Genomic DNA, 21,935 nt, shown 5'->3' on the forward strand with positions numbered 1-21,935 from the left:
ATTATAACTTTGTAGCATTTGGCTTCAGTGTTTTGGTTGGTTTTGTTTCATTGTTGAAATCATTGAATATATTGTTTTCCTACATCATGGAATCATAGGATCAGAGACTTCATGCTGGAAGGGACCTTAGAGGCCATTGGATGAAACTCTCTCATTTTATAGATTCTGTTTGCTTGGCTTTATATCCTTTCATACAAGTTGTCTCATGGTCTGCTCTATTTTGTTTTCGCATCACCTTCATGTATACAATTTGTTTAGCCATCCCCCAATCGGTAGGCATTTACTTTGTTCTTAAATGAGGTTTTAACTTGTTTCAGAGGCTCCTCCTGAGGAATGTCTGCACATCATGTCACCTTACTAAGGCCTGGATTTCACCATTTCCTTTATGGTTTTAAAATCTGATGTATAGTTATCAATTCTCATAGTCACAGCCATGATTTTCCACCTCAAATCATCTCCATGTCCAGCTGCAGCTAATGCAGGAACCCCTTCCCCTACCTCCGCTGCCCCCCCCACCCCATGTTTAGGTCTTAATTTCTTGTTTCATGAGGATTTGCAAGACTAATTGACTGAAACATGTGAGAGATTACTGAGAGGAATGGGCCCTGGAAGAAGCTGAGTGACTCCATGCTAAGCTGCTGAAATGTCTAAAAATGTACAGCTGCCTGAGCTCCCTGTGCTTATGAGGATTCTGGCAGGACCTTTGTTAGGGTAACTGCTGCTGCAGCCTTGCTGAATGTTTGGGTAGTACTCATGGTCTTTTTCTGATAGGAACTCTTGAAGGCAAAGTGACAGATGCTGATGGGGAATATAATACACAAGGCACCACTCTGCCATCATAAATAACAGTGAATTGTTGCAAATCTTGCTGAGTTGTAAATCTTTGATTCCCAGAGGTATTTCCCTGGTATCTGTGGCATAAGTTAAAGGCAGTAGTGTGTGTGTGTGTGTGTGTGTGTGTGTGTGTGTCTGTGTGTGCGCGCGTGTGTGCGTGTGTGTGTGTATGTGTGTGTGTGTAGAAGCAAGCACATTTGGCAGGTTGAGAACTGCTTTCTAAACAGCTTAGGAAGAGTTTGGTGGGTGATCTAGGCGGGTGATCTCTTTTTGAGGGAAAGAGACAGAGAGAAGGAGATAGAGATAGAGAGATAGAGAGACAGAGGGAAACACAGAAAGACAGAGATACAGAAATAATAAGAGAGGCACAGAGAGAAACAGAGAGGCAGAGACAATGAAACATAGACTGAGAGACAGAGAGGCAGAGGCAGAGAGAGTCCAGAGACAATAAGAGAGAAAGAGACAGAAAGACACAGACACACAGAGGCAGAGGGAGGTAGAGAGACAGACAGAGACAGAGAGGGAACTGCACGCGCACACAGAGACACAGAGATAGAGACAGAGACAGAGAGAATGAGAGAGACACAGAGATAGGGAACTTAAAAAAATTAATAGTGGAAACTGATACCACCCACAGCACAGAGAGAATAAACACTGTCTAAGACAGACATTGTTTTTTAAATACTGGGATTGTGTGTTTATATTTCTATCAAGCCCTAAAGCAGATCTTCCTAATGGAGAATTTATTAATCATAGTAATGATGATGCCAATGATGCTGATGGTGGTGATGATGATGATAGCTCGCATAGTGCCTTAAGGTTTTGCAAAGTGCTTTACAAATATATCATTTGATTCTCATGGCAACCCTGTGAAGTAGATGCTATTATTATCCCAATTTTACAAATGGGGAAACTGTGACAGAAAAAAGTTAAATGATTTGACCAGATTCACACGGCTACTAAGTTTCTGAGGCCAGATTTGAAAGAGAGAGAGAGAGACAGATAGACAGACAGACAGGTAGACACAGACCCAGAGAGAGAGATGGAGACAGAGAGAGACAGAAACAGAGAAAGACAGAGAAAGACAGACAGAGACAGAGAGATCTTTCTGGGGAGATATTTAAGAAATTCAATAGAATCTCATTTTTCTAGAATGTGTTAAGTACAGACTGCCTACGTCATGGGGTAGGGGGCAAGGTGACCTCTTTTATCATTCTAAACTTGTTGACATATTTGTGATCGTGGGTACTTCTTCAACAATTCAGCAAACATCTAGTAAACACCTAAAATATGCTTGACATTGTGCTAGGCACAAGAGGGGAGGAGTGCAAAAACAGACCAAAACAAAAAAAAACAGTCCCCTACTTTCAAGAAGCTTGCATTCTTTTGGGACATGCAACACATAAAAAGATAGATAAATATGAAACAATTCTAGGAGGAGGAGAACACAAAGGGAAACAGAAATGTCTTTTCTAGGAGGTATAAGTCAGCAAGGAGTAAATGTGGAGCACTCAAAGCTCGTAATTCTCATTTCTCTGTTTAGTGAGAAAGTAATCTTAAAAAAGGAAGGAAAGAAAGAAAGGAAGAAAAAGAAAAAGAAAGAAAGAAAGAAAGAAAGAAAGAAAGAAAGAAAGAAAGAAAGAAAGAAGAAAGAAAGAAAGAAGAAAGAAAGAAAGAAAGAAAGAAAGAAAGAAAGAAAGAAGGAAGGAAGGAAGGAAAGAAAGAAGGAAGGAAGGAAGGAAAGAAAGAAAGAAAGAAAGAAAGGAAGAAAGGAAGGAAGAAAGAAAGAGAGGGCACAATTGATCTTAGCCCACTCATAGAGTAGACCTGGAATGCTTGTAACAGAACCTAAAGGGTCTGATTCATTTTGGGGAATTTCTTCCTACTGGCCTGTAGCCCGCATCCAGACTACTTAATGCCATCTTGTATACTGATACCAACTCCTCATGCAAGCATGTAGCTCACAAAATTAAAAACAAACAAACAAACAAACAAAACAGTTATGTAAAGACCAAATCAATGCTAGACAAGTCCTTTTGATTGTTGGATACCTGGATCATAAGAGCATGACATTATAGATCTAGATCTGGAAAGGACCTCAGAGGTCTTCACTCCTCCTTCCATTTTACAGTTGGAGACACTGAGGCACCAGGAGATTAAGTTATCTAAGGTCACACAGCTAGTAAGCATTCCAGATTCAATAATCTTTCCATTGTTCTGTGGCCTCTTTTTCAGGAACTCGCAAAGCACCTTAGTTTCTCTCTCATTATCTCTCAAATCTCATAGAATCTCACTAAAGCACCTGGGTGGGGTTATGTATATCTCCATAGGATATTACTAGCCACAACTGTGATGGAGGGAGTGGGAAGGGGCATCACCTAGCTTACTCCTCAATCCTGATTCTCTAGTATGTGGTTTATGAATTTCTTCAGGACACATTGATACTGCAGGGGCATGTTGATACTAACTCCAAAATCATCAGATATAAAAAGTGAAGGGTACTTTGGAGACAATCTAGTTTAATCTCCTCTTTTTGCAGACAAGGAAAATCAGACTCAGTGATGTTATGACTAACTCAAGGTCACATAGTTGGTAAACACCATAGGAGAGACCAGGGAGTACAGGCCTCCTAATTGCTAATCCAGTGCTCCCTCCAACACATCTTGCTTTATGTGTGTAGTTCTCCCTTTTTCCTCCATTTGATTGGGAAAAGAATATGTATTCACAAATGAACTAAATATTTCTTCCTTAAGGACTCAATTTTAATTGTTTTTAATTAATGGTTATAATATACCTTCTAATGTTTTCTTCAGTTAACCAACAAGGATTTATTAAGCACCTATTATGCACCAGGAAGGGAAGCTATGTGGTTCAGTAGAAAGATTGCTGGGCCTGGAGTCAGGAAGACCAGCATTCAAATCTGGCCTCAGGTACTAACTGTGTGACCCTGGGCAAGTCACTTAACCCCTGTGGGCCTTAATCCACTAGAGAAGGAAATGACAAACCACTGTGGGATCTTTGCCAAGAAAACTCCATGGACATCATTGACATGTTATGGTCTATGGAGTCATGTAGAGTTGTTGGACGTGACTGAATGACAACAACATTATGCATCAGGCACTGTGCTAGGCGCTGGAGATACAACTGTAAGAACTAAATCATCTCTACTCTCAAGCAATTTTATTCTAATGGGACAGATAAGTACATACATAAGCATATGCAGAATAAAAAAAATATATGTATATATATACATATGTGTGTATACATATATATATATATATAATGAATACAAATATACATACAAGATAGTTTGGGAAGAAGGGCACTAGAAGTTGGGGATATGAGGAAAGACTTCATGTAGAAGATGGCGCCTGACTGCGTCTTACGGGAAGCGAGGTACTCTGTGAGGCTGGGTTAAGGAGGGAGAGCATTCCAGGCCTGGGGGAGGGCCAATGTAGGGGCACAGAGATGGGAAGACTTTGACTAATTCTATAGTGTCTCTGTGAAAACGGAGGCACAGGTACAATCCTCTCAGCTTTGTTGCTGTTGAGTTGTGTCTTTCAGTTGTGTCCAACACTTTGTGACCCCATTTGAGGTTTTCTCACAAAAGATACTGGCATTTTCCTTCTCTAATTCATTTTACAGATGAGAAAATTGAGGTAAACAGGGTTAAGTGACTTACCCTGGGTCACATAGCTAGTGAAGTATCTGAAGGCCTCCTGAGTCCAGACCCAACATTCTATCCACTGAGCCACCTATCTTCCCTATACAATCCTCTCAGTAGAAGTTCTGAAATGGGCACAGCATGCTTTGGAACTGGGCCAGCAAGCTGTTATAGCTCTATGAAAAACAGGGGTTAACCATTCTTTTTCTTCAAAGGGCCAGCCTCCTGTGTAATGCAAGCTGGGCAGAGTAGCCTGCTGCCGGCATCTCAGTGCAGGACCTTCTCCTGGTCTTACATCATTCAGCTAAGCCCATTTTCTGCCTCAGTGTAGACTTAATAGTTCTGGGGTGGGGGTGGGGCAAAAGGCCACTGGGATGCCATAGCTCATCCGGTTAGGTCTGGCCAAGGGACCGGGGACTGCTGATCTCTGCTTTAAAGCAAAACATGTCAAGTCATGAGCTATGATACAGGGTTGTTTTCTTATCTTTGCCAGATTTCTGTTTTGCAGTTATGGAAATATGCTTGCCACACCCATGGTGCTCTTGGGACCATTGTTTAGGATGACTGGACAATATCACCACATGTCACTGATTGCCTCTGATATTCAGCAGCAGAAACCCAGTCCAGAATTCCTGATTGTGGAGTAGTTATTCTTCCAGGGATCATTTAAATATGTATTAAAAGCCTTTGGCTCAAGTGATGGGTGCTATATTAGAAATCTAGTCATTGGTGAGGGAGAGAGAAGGCAGTGAAAGGAGGAGGAGTGTCTAGGGGTATGATGGCAGTTGCCAAATCTCGTGGCTTCTAATTCTCAGCCTCTACTCTTTACTCACACAGCCACTACCCTGGTTCAGGGCCTTGCCTGGGCTATTTCATTGTCTCCTAATTGGTCTCTGTGTCTCAAATGTCTATCCACCCCAGTCTATCCTCCATCTAACCACCAAAGTGATTTTCCTAAAGTGCAGGTCTGACCATGACACTCTCCACTACTCAATAGACTCCAGGGGCTCTCTATTGCCTCTGGAGCAAATATAAACTCTTTTGTTGGGCATTTAAAGCTCTTTACAATCTGACCTTATCAATGAATGAAAAGGCATTTTAATGCTTGCTGTATGTCAGGTACTCTGCTAAGCCTGGAGATGTAAATAAAACATTGAGGCAAACTCCCTCCAGGAGCTTATATCCTAATGAGGGAGACAACATATAGTGGGGAATGGTGACTAGGGCAAAGTGTTTTGATCTGGGAAGTCACAGGGATGGTGAATGGAGTTACAGGGCAAGTGATTGACATGCCCTCTTAGGAGGCATGGTAGTATGATTTGATTTGTACTCCCAGAGCAAAAGGTAGAAAGGGGTCTGGGGCATAGCATATGGAATGGTATAGCAGGAAGATGGCCCGAGTGAAACATGGTCAGAAGGATTGGGCCTGCTGGATATAGTGGGCTGTGCCAGTTTATGTTCACACACTCATTTGTCAAGACAGTAGGCCTCCAGTAGGGGTTCTAAAGTTGAGTGTTATAACCCTTCCAGGGTATGATACCTACAGCTCTAATTCAAGGGGTGCAGCAATGTCACATGGTAATGATGGCTGGGTGAAGCTGACCTACCTTCCTTCCTATCTTTCTTTCTTTCTTTCTTTCTTTCTTTCTTTCTTTCTTTCTTTCTTTCTTTCTTTCTTTCTGTCTGTCTGTCTGTCTGTCTGTCTGTCTGTCTGTCTTTCTTTCTGTCTTTCTGTCTTTCTGTCTTTCTGTCTTTCTGTCTTTCTTTCTTTTTCTTCCTTTCTTCCTTCCTTCCTTCCTTCCTTCCTTCCTCCTTCCTTCCTTCCTTCCTTCCCTCCTTCCTTCCCTCCTTCCTTCCCTCCTTCCTTCCCTCCTTCCTTCCCTCCTTCCTTCCCTCCTTCCTTCCCTCCTTCCCTCCTTCCTTTCCTTCCCTTCTTCCCTCCTTCCCTCCCTCCCTCCCTCCCTCCCTCCCTCCCTCCTTTCTTTCTTTCTTTCTTTCTTTCTTTCTTTCTTTCTTTCTTTCTTTCTTTCTTTCTTTCTTTCTTTCTTTCTTTCTTTCTTTCTTTCTTTCTTTCTTTCTTTCGTAATCAGGGTTAAATAATTTGCCCAGGGTCACACAGTAAATGTCTGAGGCCAGATTTGAACTTAGGTCCTCTCAAGCTTTATTACATATTGCTCTCCTTTACCTACCTTGTGGCCTACCCATACTGGCCTTCCTGCTATTCTTCACACAGAACACTATCTCCTATCTCTTTACCTTTGCATTGACCATCCCTTATGATTATATGTCTTCATGACTTTTGCTTCTTTGAATCTCTGGTTTCCTTCAAGACTTAGTTCAACTCTTAAGGTCTACATCAGACTTCTTGTCTCTTCAGCGGCTAATGTCTTTCCTCATGGTAACTTTGAATCTGCTACTTTGTGTTTTGCATATACCTATATATATGTATGTTGTTCCCCCCCCCCCATTATAGAAAATAAGCTCTTTGAGGGCAGGGACTGTTCTACTTTTGTCTTTGTATCTCTAGCACCTAGCATAATGCCTGGACCTTGAGGTGCCTAGTAAATGCTTATTGGCTGATTGTTTTATTTTTAGTTTATGTAATTGCGTGCTCAAATAAGGTTCTAGGTATTTAACCATTGAAAGCAGAGATATTCAATCACTGAAAATAAATGAGGCTGAACTGAATCTATGTAGGATATAGAGGACAGTAGATTAGAACCAAAGGATGAATGAACAGAAAAAAAATTAAATGCTCTCTGTGGGCTAAGCACTGTGCTAGGTGCTAGGGATACCAAACCAATATAAAAAATCAAAATAATTCTTTGCCCTCAAGGAGCTTATTTATATACAAATAGGGGTAGATAACACATGTTGGGGAATGGTAGTCAGAGAAGAGTGTTTTAGTTTGGAAAACTGATGGATGAGTAGAGCCCTAGGGGTATAGATTGACCTACCTTTTCCAGGAACAATGGAAGTGTAAAAACGGCTTCCAACTAAGCCTGGGGAGCTGCCATGTATACAGAGAGAGACATGATTATTTATTGGTGGAAAGAAGACTAAGCAAAATGAAGCATATTTGTGTAAGGGATTTACTGACTTTGTTCCAGAAAGCTAGGTGGCTAGAGGACACTCTAAGGAGGCAAACATCGAAAAGAACAAACACTTAGGGGAAGCAAGACCCATCATGTCTCTGGATTGGCTTAAAATTCTAGAGACTGTTAGAATGGACCTCCCCTGGATGAGAGTACTTTTTCTCTTCTGATTTGATCTGAGATTTCACCTCCCTCCCAGCTAAAGAGCTCATTTGTTCACTCTTGCGCATTTTCTAGTATATCCTAGAATCTATGTAACTCCTCCAATTTATGTTTGCTGTTTTACTTGGATAATGGGTTTACTCAATGGTAGCTATTTGTAATGGTCTTTTGTGTAATTAAAATTTGGTGGCAAGGAGTCAAAATGTCAAGAATAAGCTAAGGGCCACTTTTCCCCTTAAGATAGACCAGATTTTCCTTCTAAACTTAGACTTGTACCCCTGGATCATAGATGTTTGAGGGGGCAGATAAATATAATTCTAGCTCGATATCCCTCTGAGACAAGAGAAAATAGTGCCCAGAATCTGGGACCTGCCTCCTTCCTCCAGCCCCTCCCCCACTTCCTTGGCTCTCTTCCTCTCCATAGAAGCAGGTAAGGTCATTTCTATCTATGTCACTCATGATGTATGTATGTACTTTTAGAGAATTCTTATAGATACAACCTACCATAAGGTACTGTATCTTACAACCAAATTTATATGATTATGGTTTTTTTTTTTGGCTAGGCAAAGTGACTTGCCCAGAGTCACACAGCTAGTAAGTGTTATGTGTCTGAGGCTGGATTTGAACTCAGGTCCTCCTGAATCCAGGGCTGGTGCTCTATCCACTGCTCCACCTAGCTGCCCCCTGATTATGGTTTTAAAACTGGAAAGTTTTAAAGGGAGAGGATGGGAAAAAGAAGATAGTTTCTAGAGTGTGCTGATTTAAGTGAAGCATGGATGGGGCTGGATAGATACAGTGGGCCATGTGAGGGATTTAACATTTAGGATGGCGTGGACCCCAGCAATGGTGTTCCAGAGCTGTATGGCTTAAGTCTATGGGTCCAGAGGGCAAAGTGATGGGGTGGGAGACAAGAAGATGGCTGAGGTCCTAGACCAAAGAATCTAGTTGGAAGGACCTCAGAGTCCATCTGTTCTAAACACTTCATTAACATTTTTATTGATGTCTTTTGTTTTAGAATTGCCTTCATTTTCTAATATATTTCTCTTTCTTCCCTACCCAGTGATCCATCTCTTATAACCAAAGAAAAAAGAGGGAAAAAAGTAGCTCAGTAAAGTCAAACAATTCATTAGCTGAATGTGACAATATAGGTAACATTCCCCATTCCTAGTCTGTTACCGCTGTAGGGAGATGTATATTCTAAGTTCTTCTCCAGGGCGAGGCTTGCTATAATTATATAGTGTTCAGGGTTTAGTTTTTCCTTTTCATCTCCATTGTTGTATTAATTGTTCATGCACATTGTTTTCCTGGTTCTGTTAACTTCACTCTTCATTAGCTCATACAGTTCTTCCCAAGCTTCTCTGAATTCTTCATCTTCTTTGCTTCTTATGTATAGTACATTCCATTACATACATGTACCACAATTTGTGTAGCCATTCACCAATGGATAGAAATCTACCTTTCCCCCTCTAGTTCTTTGCTACCATAAAAAGTGGTAACATGCATATTTTGGTATATATGGGACCTTTCTTTCTATCTTTGGCCTCAGTGGGGAAAGTATGATAAATACTTAGTAACAGCATCTCCGAGGCAAAGAAAAAAATATGGACACTTTAGTCACTTTCTTGGTATGATTCTAAATTGCTTTCCAGAATGGATGGAGCAATCTACAGCTCCACCAATAGTGTATTAGGATGCCTCTCTTTATGTAGTCTAACAATGACTATTCCCAATCTTCATCGATTTTGAATTGAAATGTCAATCATTTGGATTGTATTTCTCTTATTGTTTTCCATTTAGAATACTCTTTCATGCACTAAATCTCCCATTTTACAGAAGAAGAAAGGGGCCTTAGGGAGGTTAAGTATCTATCTAGTTCAAGTTCAACTGATACCAAGCATCAAAGGTGGGATTTGTCCCCACATCCTCTGATGCCAAATCTGGTGCTCTTTCTTCTGACTTTTTGGGTTCCTGACTTAGCACCAGTAGGACTTCACCCAAACAGTCCTATGCCTAAAGGTTTCTGGCTATTACTGAATGTGAATCTTTATGGTTTAATTACTTTCAGACTCATTCACCTTGGTTGGTTTTTCTTTGGTTGGTTTAGATCGGTCGGCTGATCATTGGCCAGAATGGCATCTTGTCCACGCCTGCTGTTTCGTGTATTATCAGGAAGATCAAAGCAGCCGGTGGAATCATTCTTACTGCCAGTCATTGCCCTGGAGGACCAGGGGGAGAGTTTGGAGTCAAGTTTAATGTTTCTAATGGAGGTAGGTAGACTTAAAATAAATGGAACATTTATATATCTGAAATACTATGAAATAGGTTGACATAATACCCACTTACCTCTTTCCCCCTTAATAGTTGATCAACAAACATTTTTAAGTACCTAAGATATGCCAAGTACTACATTAAATGCTGGGGATATAAAGAAAGGTTAAAACATGATCCTTGCCCTCAAAAAGTTCACATTATAATGGGGAAGATTCTTTTAAATTTCTTTTAACTTTTAAAAAATTATTATTTGAACATTTTAAAAAATACTTTATTTTTTCAATTACACATAAACAACTTCTAACATTCATTTTTTAAAAAAATTTGAGCTTCCAGTTTTCTTTCTCCCTCTTTTCCCTCTACTCTTCATTGAGAAGGCAAACAATTTGATGTAGATTATACATGTACAGTCATGTAAAACGTATTTCTATATTAGTAGTATTGTGAAAGAAAACACAGACAAAAAAACAATGGAAGAGATTCTTAATAGAATTATAGGTTCACATGGTTTTAGAGCTGGGATTCTGGAGATCACCTAGTATAGGAATCCTTTACCTTTTTTGTGTCATAGACCCCTTTGGCGATCTGGTGAAGCCTATGGACTCTCCAGAATAATGTTATTAAATGTATAAAGGATTACAAAGGAAATTATTGAAATACAATTATCAAAACATTTGAAAAAATCCGTGGACCCCGGGTTAAGAACTCTTTATATAGTTTGAACCTTTCATTTTACAAATAAGGAAACCAGAGACTAAACAGATTCTATGCCTTATTCATGATCACTTCTTCTTCCCTCCTATATACATATATATGTATATATGATCATATATGTATGTATTAGATCATTGAAAACAGTCTGAAAACCTTAAAAGTGACCTGAACTAGGGTGATGATAAAGACAATGAAAAAGAAAGGACATTTTTGAGATACTTCAGAAAAGAAGAATGGACAGGATGTCAGAAGTATACTTAGAAGTTGTGGGAGGGATCAATGACGACTGAGATTTTGAGCCTGGGTGACTAGGAGGAGGATGGTGTTCTTAACAGAAATGAGGGCCATAGGAGAAGTCTTTTGGAAAAGGAAGATGATTAATTCAGTGTTGGAAAGGTTGAGTTTGAGGAATATATGGGACATCTAGGTAGAGCTGTTCAAAAGGCCCTTGAAAGTGCTGAACCTGGAGCATTTGAGTGAGATTCAGGTAGAGGTAGAGATTTGGAATTCATCCACATAAAAGTGATAACAAGACATAGGAGTGAATGAAATCATCATGGGAAAGAGAGTATGGAGAGGAAGGTGACTTAGGCCAAGAACAGAACCTGGGGATAGCCAATAATTAAGGAACAAGAGAAGAGGAATCAGTTGAGACAGAACAATAGCCACAATGGTAGGAGAATTAGGACAGTGCAGGGCCAGAAGAACCTAAGGATGAATAAGTATCAAAGGGAGTTTTGGAGGATCAATGCAATGTCAAATACATCAGAAAAAAATGAGGAGGAAGACTGAGATTTATAATTTAGGATAAGTTGAAAGTAGTTTCAAACAATGAGTGGGGACAGAGGCCAGATTACAAAGAATTCAGTTATGAATGCATTGTAAGGAAGTGGGGACAATAAGCATAGATCCTTCTTGGAGTTTGGCAATAAAAGGAAGGCAAGATTGGATAATAGTTTGAGGAGGCATCAGTGTTGGAGAAGGTATTTTTTCCCTCCAATATGAAAAGAGGAAACCTGACTATATCTGCTTATAGTTAGAAAGTAGGAACTAGTGAAAGAGTAGTTAAAGTAAGTACTTAATTTTTAAAAAAAATTTGTGTCACGAACCCCTTTGGCAGTATGGCAAAGTCTATGGAGCTCTTCTCAGAATAATGTTTTTAAATGCATAAATATATGTATATATATACATACATACATAGGATTGTGAAGGCAATAAATCATATTGAAACAAAGTTTAAAAATACATTTGAAAAAAAAAACTTCAAGGATCTTAGGTTAAAAGCCCTTGGGTTGAAGATCTAGGAAAGAGAGCACAATTGATGAAGCAAGACCTCATTGGAGGCAGAGGAATGGGGTGAAAGCAGAGGTTGGAGCAGGCTTAATCTTGGAAAGGGGAAGAGGAGTTAGATGAAAATGTAGGGACATTTTGAAGTGGATAGGAGAGAAATTGTAGGAGTTTGTCAGATAACTTTAATGTTCTCAGTAAATTAAGAAGCAAGGTTAGCTCTGAGAGTGAGCAATAGGGCTGCTAGGTGGTGCAGTGGAGTGTCAGGCCTGAAATCAAGAGCACTCATCTTTGTGAATTCAAATCTGGCCTCAGATACTTACTAGCTATATGACCCTGGGTGAGTCACTTAACCCTGTTTGGCTCAGTTCCTCATCTATAAAATGGTCTGGAGAAGGAAATGGCAAACCACTCCAATATCTTTACCAAGAAAACCCCAAATAGGGTCATGGAGAGTCAGACACAACAAATACCACCTACTTGAGGGTAGGGATGCTACCTTTTTAAAAAAAATCTTTAAAGCTCAAGGACTTAGTACAATATTTTTCACACAGTAGGTACTTAATGTTTGAATGAATGAATTAGGAGCACTGAGGTCTTAGTGGGTTAAATAGTTTGAATTTGTAGTGTACCCAACCTGAAGCCTTTTGTGACTTTCCCTAGGAAAGCTTATTTGGATATGGGAGCACTGAAAACAGGTGATGAGGGTAGCAGAAGGTCAAGGTTAGTGACTGTTAGCTAGAACATTCCTCAACTACCCTAATGCCTCATTGTAGTGTGGAAGGAAATAACCCTAAGTAATTAAAGATTTTGCCAAAAGAATACAAAGGCTGGCTGGTTTTACCAAGCTGGAAAGACTGAATAAGGGCTGGGTAGCAGACAAAATGTTGTTGTGTGAGAACTAGACTAGGGAAATTCAGAGAGATCCATTGCCAGGTTGGTTACATGGTTATGAAATTTTTTTTGACCCTGGAATCTCATAAGTTACAAAGGGGTTGTTATCTGGGTGAGTGGAAGTAACACCTACAGTGAGAAGTCCATAATGTCAGAAGGGTCTCCACGGAACAATAAAAGACTCATAGAACGTGAGTCCTGGAGCCTCACAAGTCTGTCTAGTCTGCAAACATTACTCATAACATCGTGCAAATATGTACAGCTTGCACCATTCTGCTAATCCTACTCTGGGTATGAGAAATCGGTCGTGACTTTGGCATTAATATTCAGCCAAAAATATTTTTTAAAAGCATGGATCATCGCAAAGAACACAGTATATTGGGTAGGGGCCAAGGAGAGATTAATACATTCTCTTATCCAGCAACCACAAAAACAAACACATAAACAAAGAAACCCCAACACACTTTTCCAATTTTACAAAGAAAAAAAAGGAACTGAGTAAGGAAGAGGGATTGGGATTTGTTCTCTGGCTTCCCCAGTCTTCCTGTGTTAGTAACCAGCTCAAATAGTGTCTTGGTCAGCAAACCAGCAGCATCATGGTGCATCATAAAGAGTACTTGACTTGCATTCACAGGGTCTGAGTAGATTCTTCCTTTTACTACCTGTGTCACCTTGGGCAAGTCACTTGCCCTCTCACTGGGCCTCAGTTTCCCTTTTTGTGAAATGAGATCTTGATCTTGTAACATTCTCCACATAATGTATTGAGATTGGCTTCTTTGGTTCATCAAATATTAAGTGCTCAGTGCTGTGCTAGGTGCTGGCCGGGAATTTTTAGAAGTATAAAATATGGTCTCTGCTCTATATTTTCTTCAGGATATAAGGTAAGGCTTTACACTTAGAAAACAACTAGTTATAGGCTTGATATCCCTTCAATAAAAATAGGCATGTTTTAAAATAACAATTGACATTTATATAGCACCTTCAAGTTTGCAAAGCATCTGTCATACATTATCTTCTTGGAGCTGCACAACTCTGAAAGGTAGATACTACAGGCATTATTTTCCCCTTTTACAGATGAATGGATTAAGGCTCGGAGAGGTTGAGACTTGCCTATGATGAGGAAGTCAATAAGCATCAGAAACAGGATTTGAAACCTGTTTCCAGGAGTGTATGGGGTGTTTAGAGAGGATTAGCACCTCTACTGCTAGTGAGGGCTTGCTGAGCCCTTTTAAGGACCATTCACCTGCCTTGGGTATCCACCTGTCACCCAGCTTTCACCTGTGGCTCCAAGAAGCTATAGCATGCATCGAGCCACACTCTGGTACAGCCATCTTGGCAGATGGGCTAAATTTAGGTTGAGTGTAACCAACAGGCCTCAAACCTGTCAGTGAGTTAGGAGAATGTCCATCCCACGCATGTGAAGACGTTTCCCTGTGGAATGGACGGTTGAGAACAATTTGTTTCAATGGCCATGAAGGTGGCTGAAGCAGGTGATGTGGAGCCCTTAGAGCATGGTCAGACATCAAAGATGCTGAGGTCATCCATGGCATCCCAGGCCAGAGCCAGTCATCTTGACTTTTGTTTTGCCACTAGACTTTAATGACTCAGGAAGAGAGAGTGATGCTGATGACCTTGTACAACTCTGCTTCACTTAAATCCAACTCATGAGCAAGCCAAGATATCACATGTGATGTCACAATAACCAGACTCCAAGTTCAGAGTATATTAGAAGTAAATTTTCATGTTATTTTTAAAAAAAATAGTATTTTATTTTTTCCAGTTACACATAAAGACAATTTTCAACACTGGGGTAGATTATATAACCAGATCTCCTTGATAGGTGCAAAACTATTTTCCACAGAGATGGATATTTAAAAAAAAATACCACAAACAAAAATTCCCCAAACATGTGGGCTACTAATCTGAAATACCATATTCTTGCTAATGTGGATTTGGACATCAGAAAAACAGAGGCTATTTGAGTGATTTTCTGTTGAGTATGAAGGAGGACAAATGAATCATTTTCTTTGCTGGTTGGGGGAGGGAGGCTATTGCTTCTGAAGTTAAACTCTGTGTATGTCTCTGTGTGTGTGTGTGTGTGTGTGTGTGTGTGTGTGTGTATGTGTGTGTGTGTACACGGTCTTGTTAATTTTAGGTCCTGCACCAGATGTAGTTTCAGATAAGATCTACCAGATCAGCAGAACGATTGAGGAGTATGCCATCTGTCCGGATCTCCGAATTGACTTATCTCGACTAGGAAGACAAGAATTTGATCTGGAGAACAAATTCAAACCCTTCCGAGGTAACAGAGCAATCTGAAATTCAAATGATATGGCATAGCAACTCTATAGATTGTGGGAACTAGGACTGTTTTGGAATCATTACTATGTGGGAAACTAAGTCAGAGATGGTTAATGTTGCACCAAATCTCTGAAGAACAGCTATTGATGTACGGCACCTGTGTGTTGTTAAGAGGAAGGAAATAATTATTTATTAAGTGCCTACTTTGTGCTGGGTGCCCTTCGAAGAGTTTTATAGATGTAATCTCATTTGATCCACACAACAACCCTGGGAAATAGGTGCTATTATTATACCTCTTTTGTAGTTGAGGGAACTGAGACAGACAGAGGTTAAGTGACTTGCTTAGGATCATACAGCTAGTAAGTGTCTGAGGCTACATTTGAACTCAGGTCTTTCTGGCTCTTGGTCCAGTGCTCTGCCTGCTTGCTGCATCACCTAGAAGCCTGATAAAGAAGTTTACAGGACACTCAAAGTTCCTTCAAAATCTCTTCTCATACCTCATGTGAGATTTCAAATCAAATGAAGGAACATATGTAAAGTGCTTTGTAAACCTTAAAGCATTATGTAAATGATAGCTATTATCTTTATTCTTCTTAGAGCACTGCTTAGAAAAGCCATATTGACTTCTCTTTTATGGAACTTTGGAGAATCTCAATAAACAATCTGTCCAAACATTCTTCCTCTTTCCTTCTCACTCCATCCTTCCTTTCTTCCCTCCCCCTCCTTCTCCCACCTCCCTCCTCCCTCCTCTCTCTCTCTCTCTCCCTCTCTCTCTCTCTCTCTTTCTCTCTCTCTCTCTCTCTCTCTCTCTCTCTCTCTCTCTCTCTCTCTCTCTCTCTCTCTCTCCCCCTTTCTCCTTCCCTCCTTCCCTCTCTCCCTCTCCTTCTCTTTTTCCTCTCTCTCTCTGAATGGGAATGTGCTATACAACCCTCAAAGAGTTCTGGAAATATTTAATGTAGGGACAGGGATGCCAAATGCAGTATTTTATCCTGGGACTATCTGAGTTGATAAATTGTCAACCAGTTGCTAATCTGCATTGGTAGAGAGAATTTTCTTACTGGGAGTTGCCTACACTAGAGAAATCTTAGGCCTGAACAATAAATGAACAAACTTTAACCTTAAGAATTAATTTTATAAAATTTAGAATGAAATAGCTAATAATAATCTCGCTTCTACTTACTAGCTGTGGAACTGTGGCTGAGTCACTTAATCTCTATGTGCCTCAGACAACCTCCTGGGGCAAAGATGGGTCATGAGGTGCTTCTTCACTCGTAAAAGGAGAATCAGAGATCTTTTCTATACCAGATGTCCCAAAAATCTTAGTGCAATTGGTCCACTGAAGTCACAGCCATTTTCTCCAGAGTTCCAGAGTTGTGTTCCTTTACATTTCTGTGATCATTGTATCAATTTTCCTCTCCCTTCTCTCTGCTTTAGCTCATACAAGTCCAACCAAGTTTCCCAGAATTCTTCATTTTCATTATTTATGACCTGTAAATATTCCATTACTCTTGTACACTACAATTCATTAAGCCATTTCCTGAATTGTTGGACAATCCCTTTGTGAAAACAATTTTCTTTATTGCTTTATGTCCCTCTAAATTATAAATTAATTATCAAGCATTTATTAAATGCCTACTGCGTGCCACATATTATGTTAGGCACTGGAGATACATAGTTGAATGTAAAGTTGTCCCTGCGTTCATAGACATTGTAGTTTATCAAGGGAGACACAAGTATGCATATAGCAAGTATTTTTGTGTGGGTGGGTACAATCAGGAAAGGCCTCATGGAGGAGCTGGTACTTTCTCAGGTGAGAAGCAATTATTATTAATTATTAAGCACTTACTATGTGCCAGGCACTGATCTAAGCTATTCGCAAATATTATCTCATCTGATCCTTTCAACAACCCTGGTAGGTAGGTAGGTGCTATTATTATTCTCATTTTACAGTTGAGGAAACTGAGGCAGACAAAAGTAAAATGACTTGCCCAAGGTCAGACAGGCTAAATTTGAACTCACGTCCTCCTGATCACAGGCCCCACCCTCTGTCCATAACTAGACGACATCCTGATTTTGGAAGTAAGGTAGCTCAGACACCATTATTAAATCATTGATGTCCTTAGGCAAGGCTGAGTGGAATTAGAGTTGTTCATCCTTCCTTCCCAAAGAAGACCAATGACATCAGAAGGGTGATGTGTCGACTTGCAAGCGAATTGGATCTAAGTAAGATAGGGCTGTGCAAAGTCGTCAGCTTCACTTTCTCCTCCAGAGTCATCGGGGTCCAGTGGCAAGCCATAGGTCAGGATGACTGGAGATGGTCCTAGACACAGTGGGGAACCCTGGTGGAGGCAAGAGAGCGTAAATTTCTGCCCTTGCTTGTCACTTACGAGGAGAGCCAAAGTACTCAGACAAAATGACTTGGGGACAATATGAAGTCAGATTTACCAGTGCAACCTAATCCATCCCAAACTGAACACCTGTGTTGTCCGAGGCCCTACAACAAGGTCGACTTTGAGACTCAGGCTGCTCCACTGGGAAAGAGAGGGCGTTTTAAAACAGGGGATGTGGTTTTTGCTCCTTCTCAATTAAAAAAGAACCAGTCCTAAAAACCTGGCAAGGTCCACTTATCTTAGGTTTAGCCCCGCTGTCCTGGCCCTGCTGCTTTAGAGACAGCTGAGCTCCGAGGTGCTGCAGTTACCAAAAGGCAGCGGGGGCAGGGATTCCTTGGCACCAAAGTAGAATTTGGGAAGGCATGTTTGGGACAATTTGTGCACTGACCTTCCTGCTGTTTTAAGAGCTCAACAGTCAGCACCTCATTGTAGAGCTGACTGATTAAAGCCAACCAAATGCTTTTGCTGCTCACCTGCCCAACAAGGAGACACCCAGTTTTCAATGACTCCTGTGTGCTTTCTTGTCTACTTTCATTCTGGTGCCAGGCCTTTTTTTTTTTTTTGTCATATCACCTGCCTCATAGACAGGGGAATGCTGGATCCTGCTCATATTGGCTAGAGGTAGCTGATTGTTAAAATTTCAGTGGGACTGAGCGTTTATACCTCGGAAATCTTAAAACACTACAAATGAGACTTTGATTTATTGTTTTGTGAATTGTCTAGACTTAAGAAAGTGAATGAGAAAATAATGCAGAATAAACCTAAAAGTGTGTTGTGTGTATATTTTTTTCCCCTCTGGAGAGCCAGTTAAAAATTTATCAGCATACTGCTGTGTAACCAAAGATAATTAGGGTGATATCTATATTTATTTAAAAAATTAAAACTGACCAATATGTTAATTTAATTTTCCTGAAGAATAGTTTAAGTGGGCACCAATCTGATCATGCCACTCCCTTACTCAAAAATCTTCAGTGGCTCTATGGCTTCCAGGGTAAAATATGAAGTCCTAAAGACTAGCACTTATAGACCTTAAGAGTCTGACTCAAGGCTACATTTCTAGATTTATTTCATATTAATTTCCTTTGCATACTCACATAACCTTTGATTCTATACCAGTTGGTCTACCTGGTGTTCTTTGAACTCAACATTCCATCTCTCATTCTCATTCCTTTGCACATACTTAGAATGGACTCCCTCCTCAATTCTACCTAGGTGCCCCCTCCCAAGAGAAGTAGTTCTTTATCCCTTCTCAAACTATCTGTGTAAATGTAACCCTACAATATAATATTCTGCAAGCAACTTGAGGATAGAGTGAGTTTTCGGTTTTGTCTTTGTACCTCAAACATTTAATACAGTGACTTGCTTATATAAATGCTTAATACACGCTTATTGACTGACTGACTGAATATTCATTTTACTAGATGAAAAGATATTTGTATAGTATGTAGATATAATTTAAATTAAAATAAATTAAAAATATCTGACATCAAAGAGACCTTCAAGATTTTCTTGTCTAAAAGATAGAGAAGCAACTGATTTGAGATCACACAGTAGGGGACAGAGCAAAGACTTAAACCTTGGGTGATTTCTCCCCTTGGTGAAAAGAATTTTATGTTCAGAATAATTTATTCCTATTGATAATTTTGAAGGTAATTTTATTTATTTATGATCATTTATATTGATGCTCTCATTTTTTTAAACCTCATAGTCATTTCTGGAAATATTCCTCCACCAACCTTCCCCCTTCCATTTATGTTATAACAAAGGAAAACAGTTTAGTAAAAACTAATCAGCTTTGCAACATGACTAATGTGAAAATAGGTTTAATATGAATGTATATGTTGAGTCTGTAACTACTTACATGCCATCTTGGGGTGGGGGGAGGGGAGAGATGGGGAGAAAATTTGGAACTCAAAATCTTATAGAAGTGAATATTGAAAACTAAAAATAAATAAATTTATTAAAAAAAACCTAATCAGTAAAGTGATGGCATATGACAGTGTATGTAACATTCTTCTGCTCCTATAGTTCTCCATATATTTTATTATCTATTTTCTGGAATTAAGATTGGTTATTATAATTACTCAGTGCTTGACTCTGAAAGGCTATGCTATAAAATGATGATTATGTTCTAGTTTGTAAAGTGCATCTGGAAATAATAATAATAACAATAATAACAACATTAATAATGATAGCTAACATTTGCATAGTATTTACTATGTGTCTGGTTCTGTGCAAGGCGCTTAAAAAATATTATCTCATTTGATCTTCGAAATAACCCTGGGAGGTAGGGGCTATTATTATCCCCATTTTATAGTTGAGGAAACTTAGGCAGAGGTTAAGTAACTTGCCCAAAACACACAGCTAGTAAATATCTGTAGACTGAGCTTTACCTGTGTAATATGTGAAAATATCTCCTGGATTCCAGAGGGCAAAGTCCATTTTTAAGCCACCAAGTCAAATCAAGTCCAGTCCAGTTGACAAATATTTGTTAAATGCCTGGTATGTGCCAGGCCACTCTACTAAGTACTGGTGATAACTAAGAAAGGCAGAAAGTTGTGCCTACTTTCAATGGGCTCACAATCTAATGGGGGAGGCAACTCACACAGATGACTACCATGATTTCCTTTTGTTTCCTGCCCTTAGTGGAGATAGTGGATCCAGTGGACATCTATCTCAACCTCCTTCGCACCATCTTTGACTTTAACACCATTAAGAGTTTGCTGACTGGACCCAATCAACTTAAGATCCGGGTGGACGCTATGCATGGAGGTAAGCTCGTTGGCTTGGCAAGAGAAGTCAAGATGGGCCCTCAGATTCATAACCAGCTCTTTCTGTTTTCTTCTGATAATGAAGAATAAATAGATTCATTGGCATTCTGATGATGTGTGTATTCTACAATGTGAAGATTGCTCTGGAAGATCTTAGTATCCCAGTTTCATTCTTATAATTCTGGTGAAAATAGAGTGCGGAAAAGTGAGTTTGAAGTTATTACATGTGGATATAATGAAACTGTAGTCCTTGGTTCTTTTTATTTTTGAACATCAATAGGGTGTTCCAAAAGTCTTTGGAGTCTGTTAAACTTTAATAGCTTACAGCTTAAGCTCATGTGTAGGGCAGTGTTAAGCTTTTGTACTGCTCCAAGTCTTTGAGGACACCTTGGATTTGTATAGGTAGAATCATATACTCTTAGAATTGTAAGAGATTTCAAAAGCTACCTAGTCCAACCACTGCCTAGATCATGAATCTCATCTGCAATAGCCCCTCTCAGTGGTAATTTGAAGAATTGTGTGTCTGACCTAAAGTTTATGAAGCTCACTTTAAAAATTAGCATCAAGTGGGATTTGTGCTTTACAGAGAAAAAAAGGATAAGTCAAAACATGCTTTCTTCATCATTTATTTTGAACACTAAGCTTCATTTTGGTAGGTGTAAAATGATATCTCAAGGTTGTTTAATTTGCATTTCTCTAATCAATAATGATTTAGAGCATTTTTTCATATGACTATAAATTATTTTGATTTTATAGTGAGGCTAGCATAACACTGTGAGGGCATCAAAAATGTTTTTTCTTTTAAAATTATTTTTATTGATGTTATGTTACAGTTTAGACAACCAATAAACACTTTGATGCAAAGTTAAAATATATTGCAAAATACAACACGTTTACAGAGGTAGATAGGTGGTAGACATAATACTTGCTATATAAATCCACATATAGCCTTTTAAGAAAAAAAAACTGACAGCATTAAGTAACCTACTTATTCCTGATAATTCTTTCAGACATCTAAATCTCAGAACTTTACTCATTTTATTCTGTTGCTTCACCAATCAACATTTATTATGCACTTACTGTATGTCAGGCAGTATCAGCTCATTGGATACAAATGCAAAAGAATGAAATAATCCCTATTCTAAAGAAGCTTAAAATCTAATCAGGGAAGTCAATAAGTACATATAAATACATACAGAATAAATACAAATAAATATAAGGTACTGGAATACAAGGTAGTTAGTGAAGGGAGGCATTAGCAATTGGTAGTGGTGGTGGGGGGATCAGGAGAGGCTTCATGCTTATGAAAGTGAACTTGGGCCCTTGAAGGCCAGGACACAAGAGTACAGTTTCTGGTAGGCTCTGTGTGTGGGCCCACAAAGATATTTTTTGGAAAAAAAGGTTATGGAACTTGCATGTTTTACTTTATGTCGTATTTTCAATTATGACCAGAGGTTTTTTTTCTCCTGAGGTTTTAAATGGGTTACTGTGTATGTCTGTGATGGGAACAAAGAGATCTCCCCACTCCTGCAAAGATTTTAAAGTTGGGCGA

General features: G+C 39.5%; 1 protein-coding gene across 1 annotated transcript in view; it reads left to right on the forward strand.

The window, feature by feature from the left end:
- Positions 1 to 21,935, forward strand: part of PGM5 (phosphoglucomutase 5) — a 208,160-nt gene that overhangs the window by 16,816 nt on the left and 169,409 nt on the right. The window contains exons 2-4 of the mRNA XM_021001819.2: positions 9,860 to 10,022; positions 15,077 to 15,223; positions 20,259 to 20,384. Of these exons, the coding sequence (XP_020857478.1) occupies positions 9,860 to 10,022; positions 15,077 to 15,223; positions 20,259 to 20,384 (436 nt within the window). The remainder of the gene's footprint in view (positions 1 to 9,859; positions 10,023 to 15,076; positions 15,224 to 20,258; positions 20,385 to 21,935) is intronic.

The sequence above is a fragment of the Phascolarctos cinereus genome, unplaced genomic scaffold (genome assembly GCF_003287225.1).
Source record: "Phascolarctos cinereus isolate Bilbo 61053 unplaced genomic scaffold, phaCin_HiC Scaffold_4;HRSCAF=312, whole genome shotgun sequence".
Taxonomy (NCBI): Eukaryota; Metazoa; Chordata; class Mammalia; order Diprotodontia; family Phascolarctidae; genus Phascolarctos; species Phascolarctos cinereus.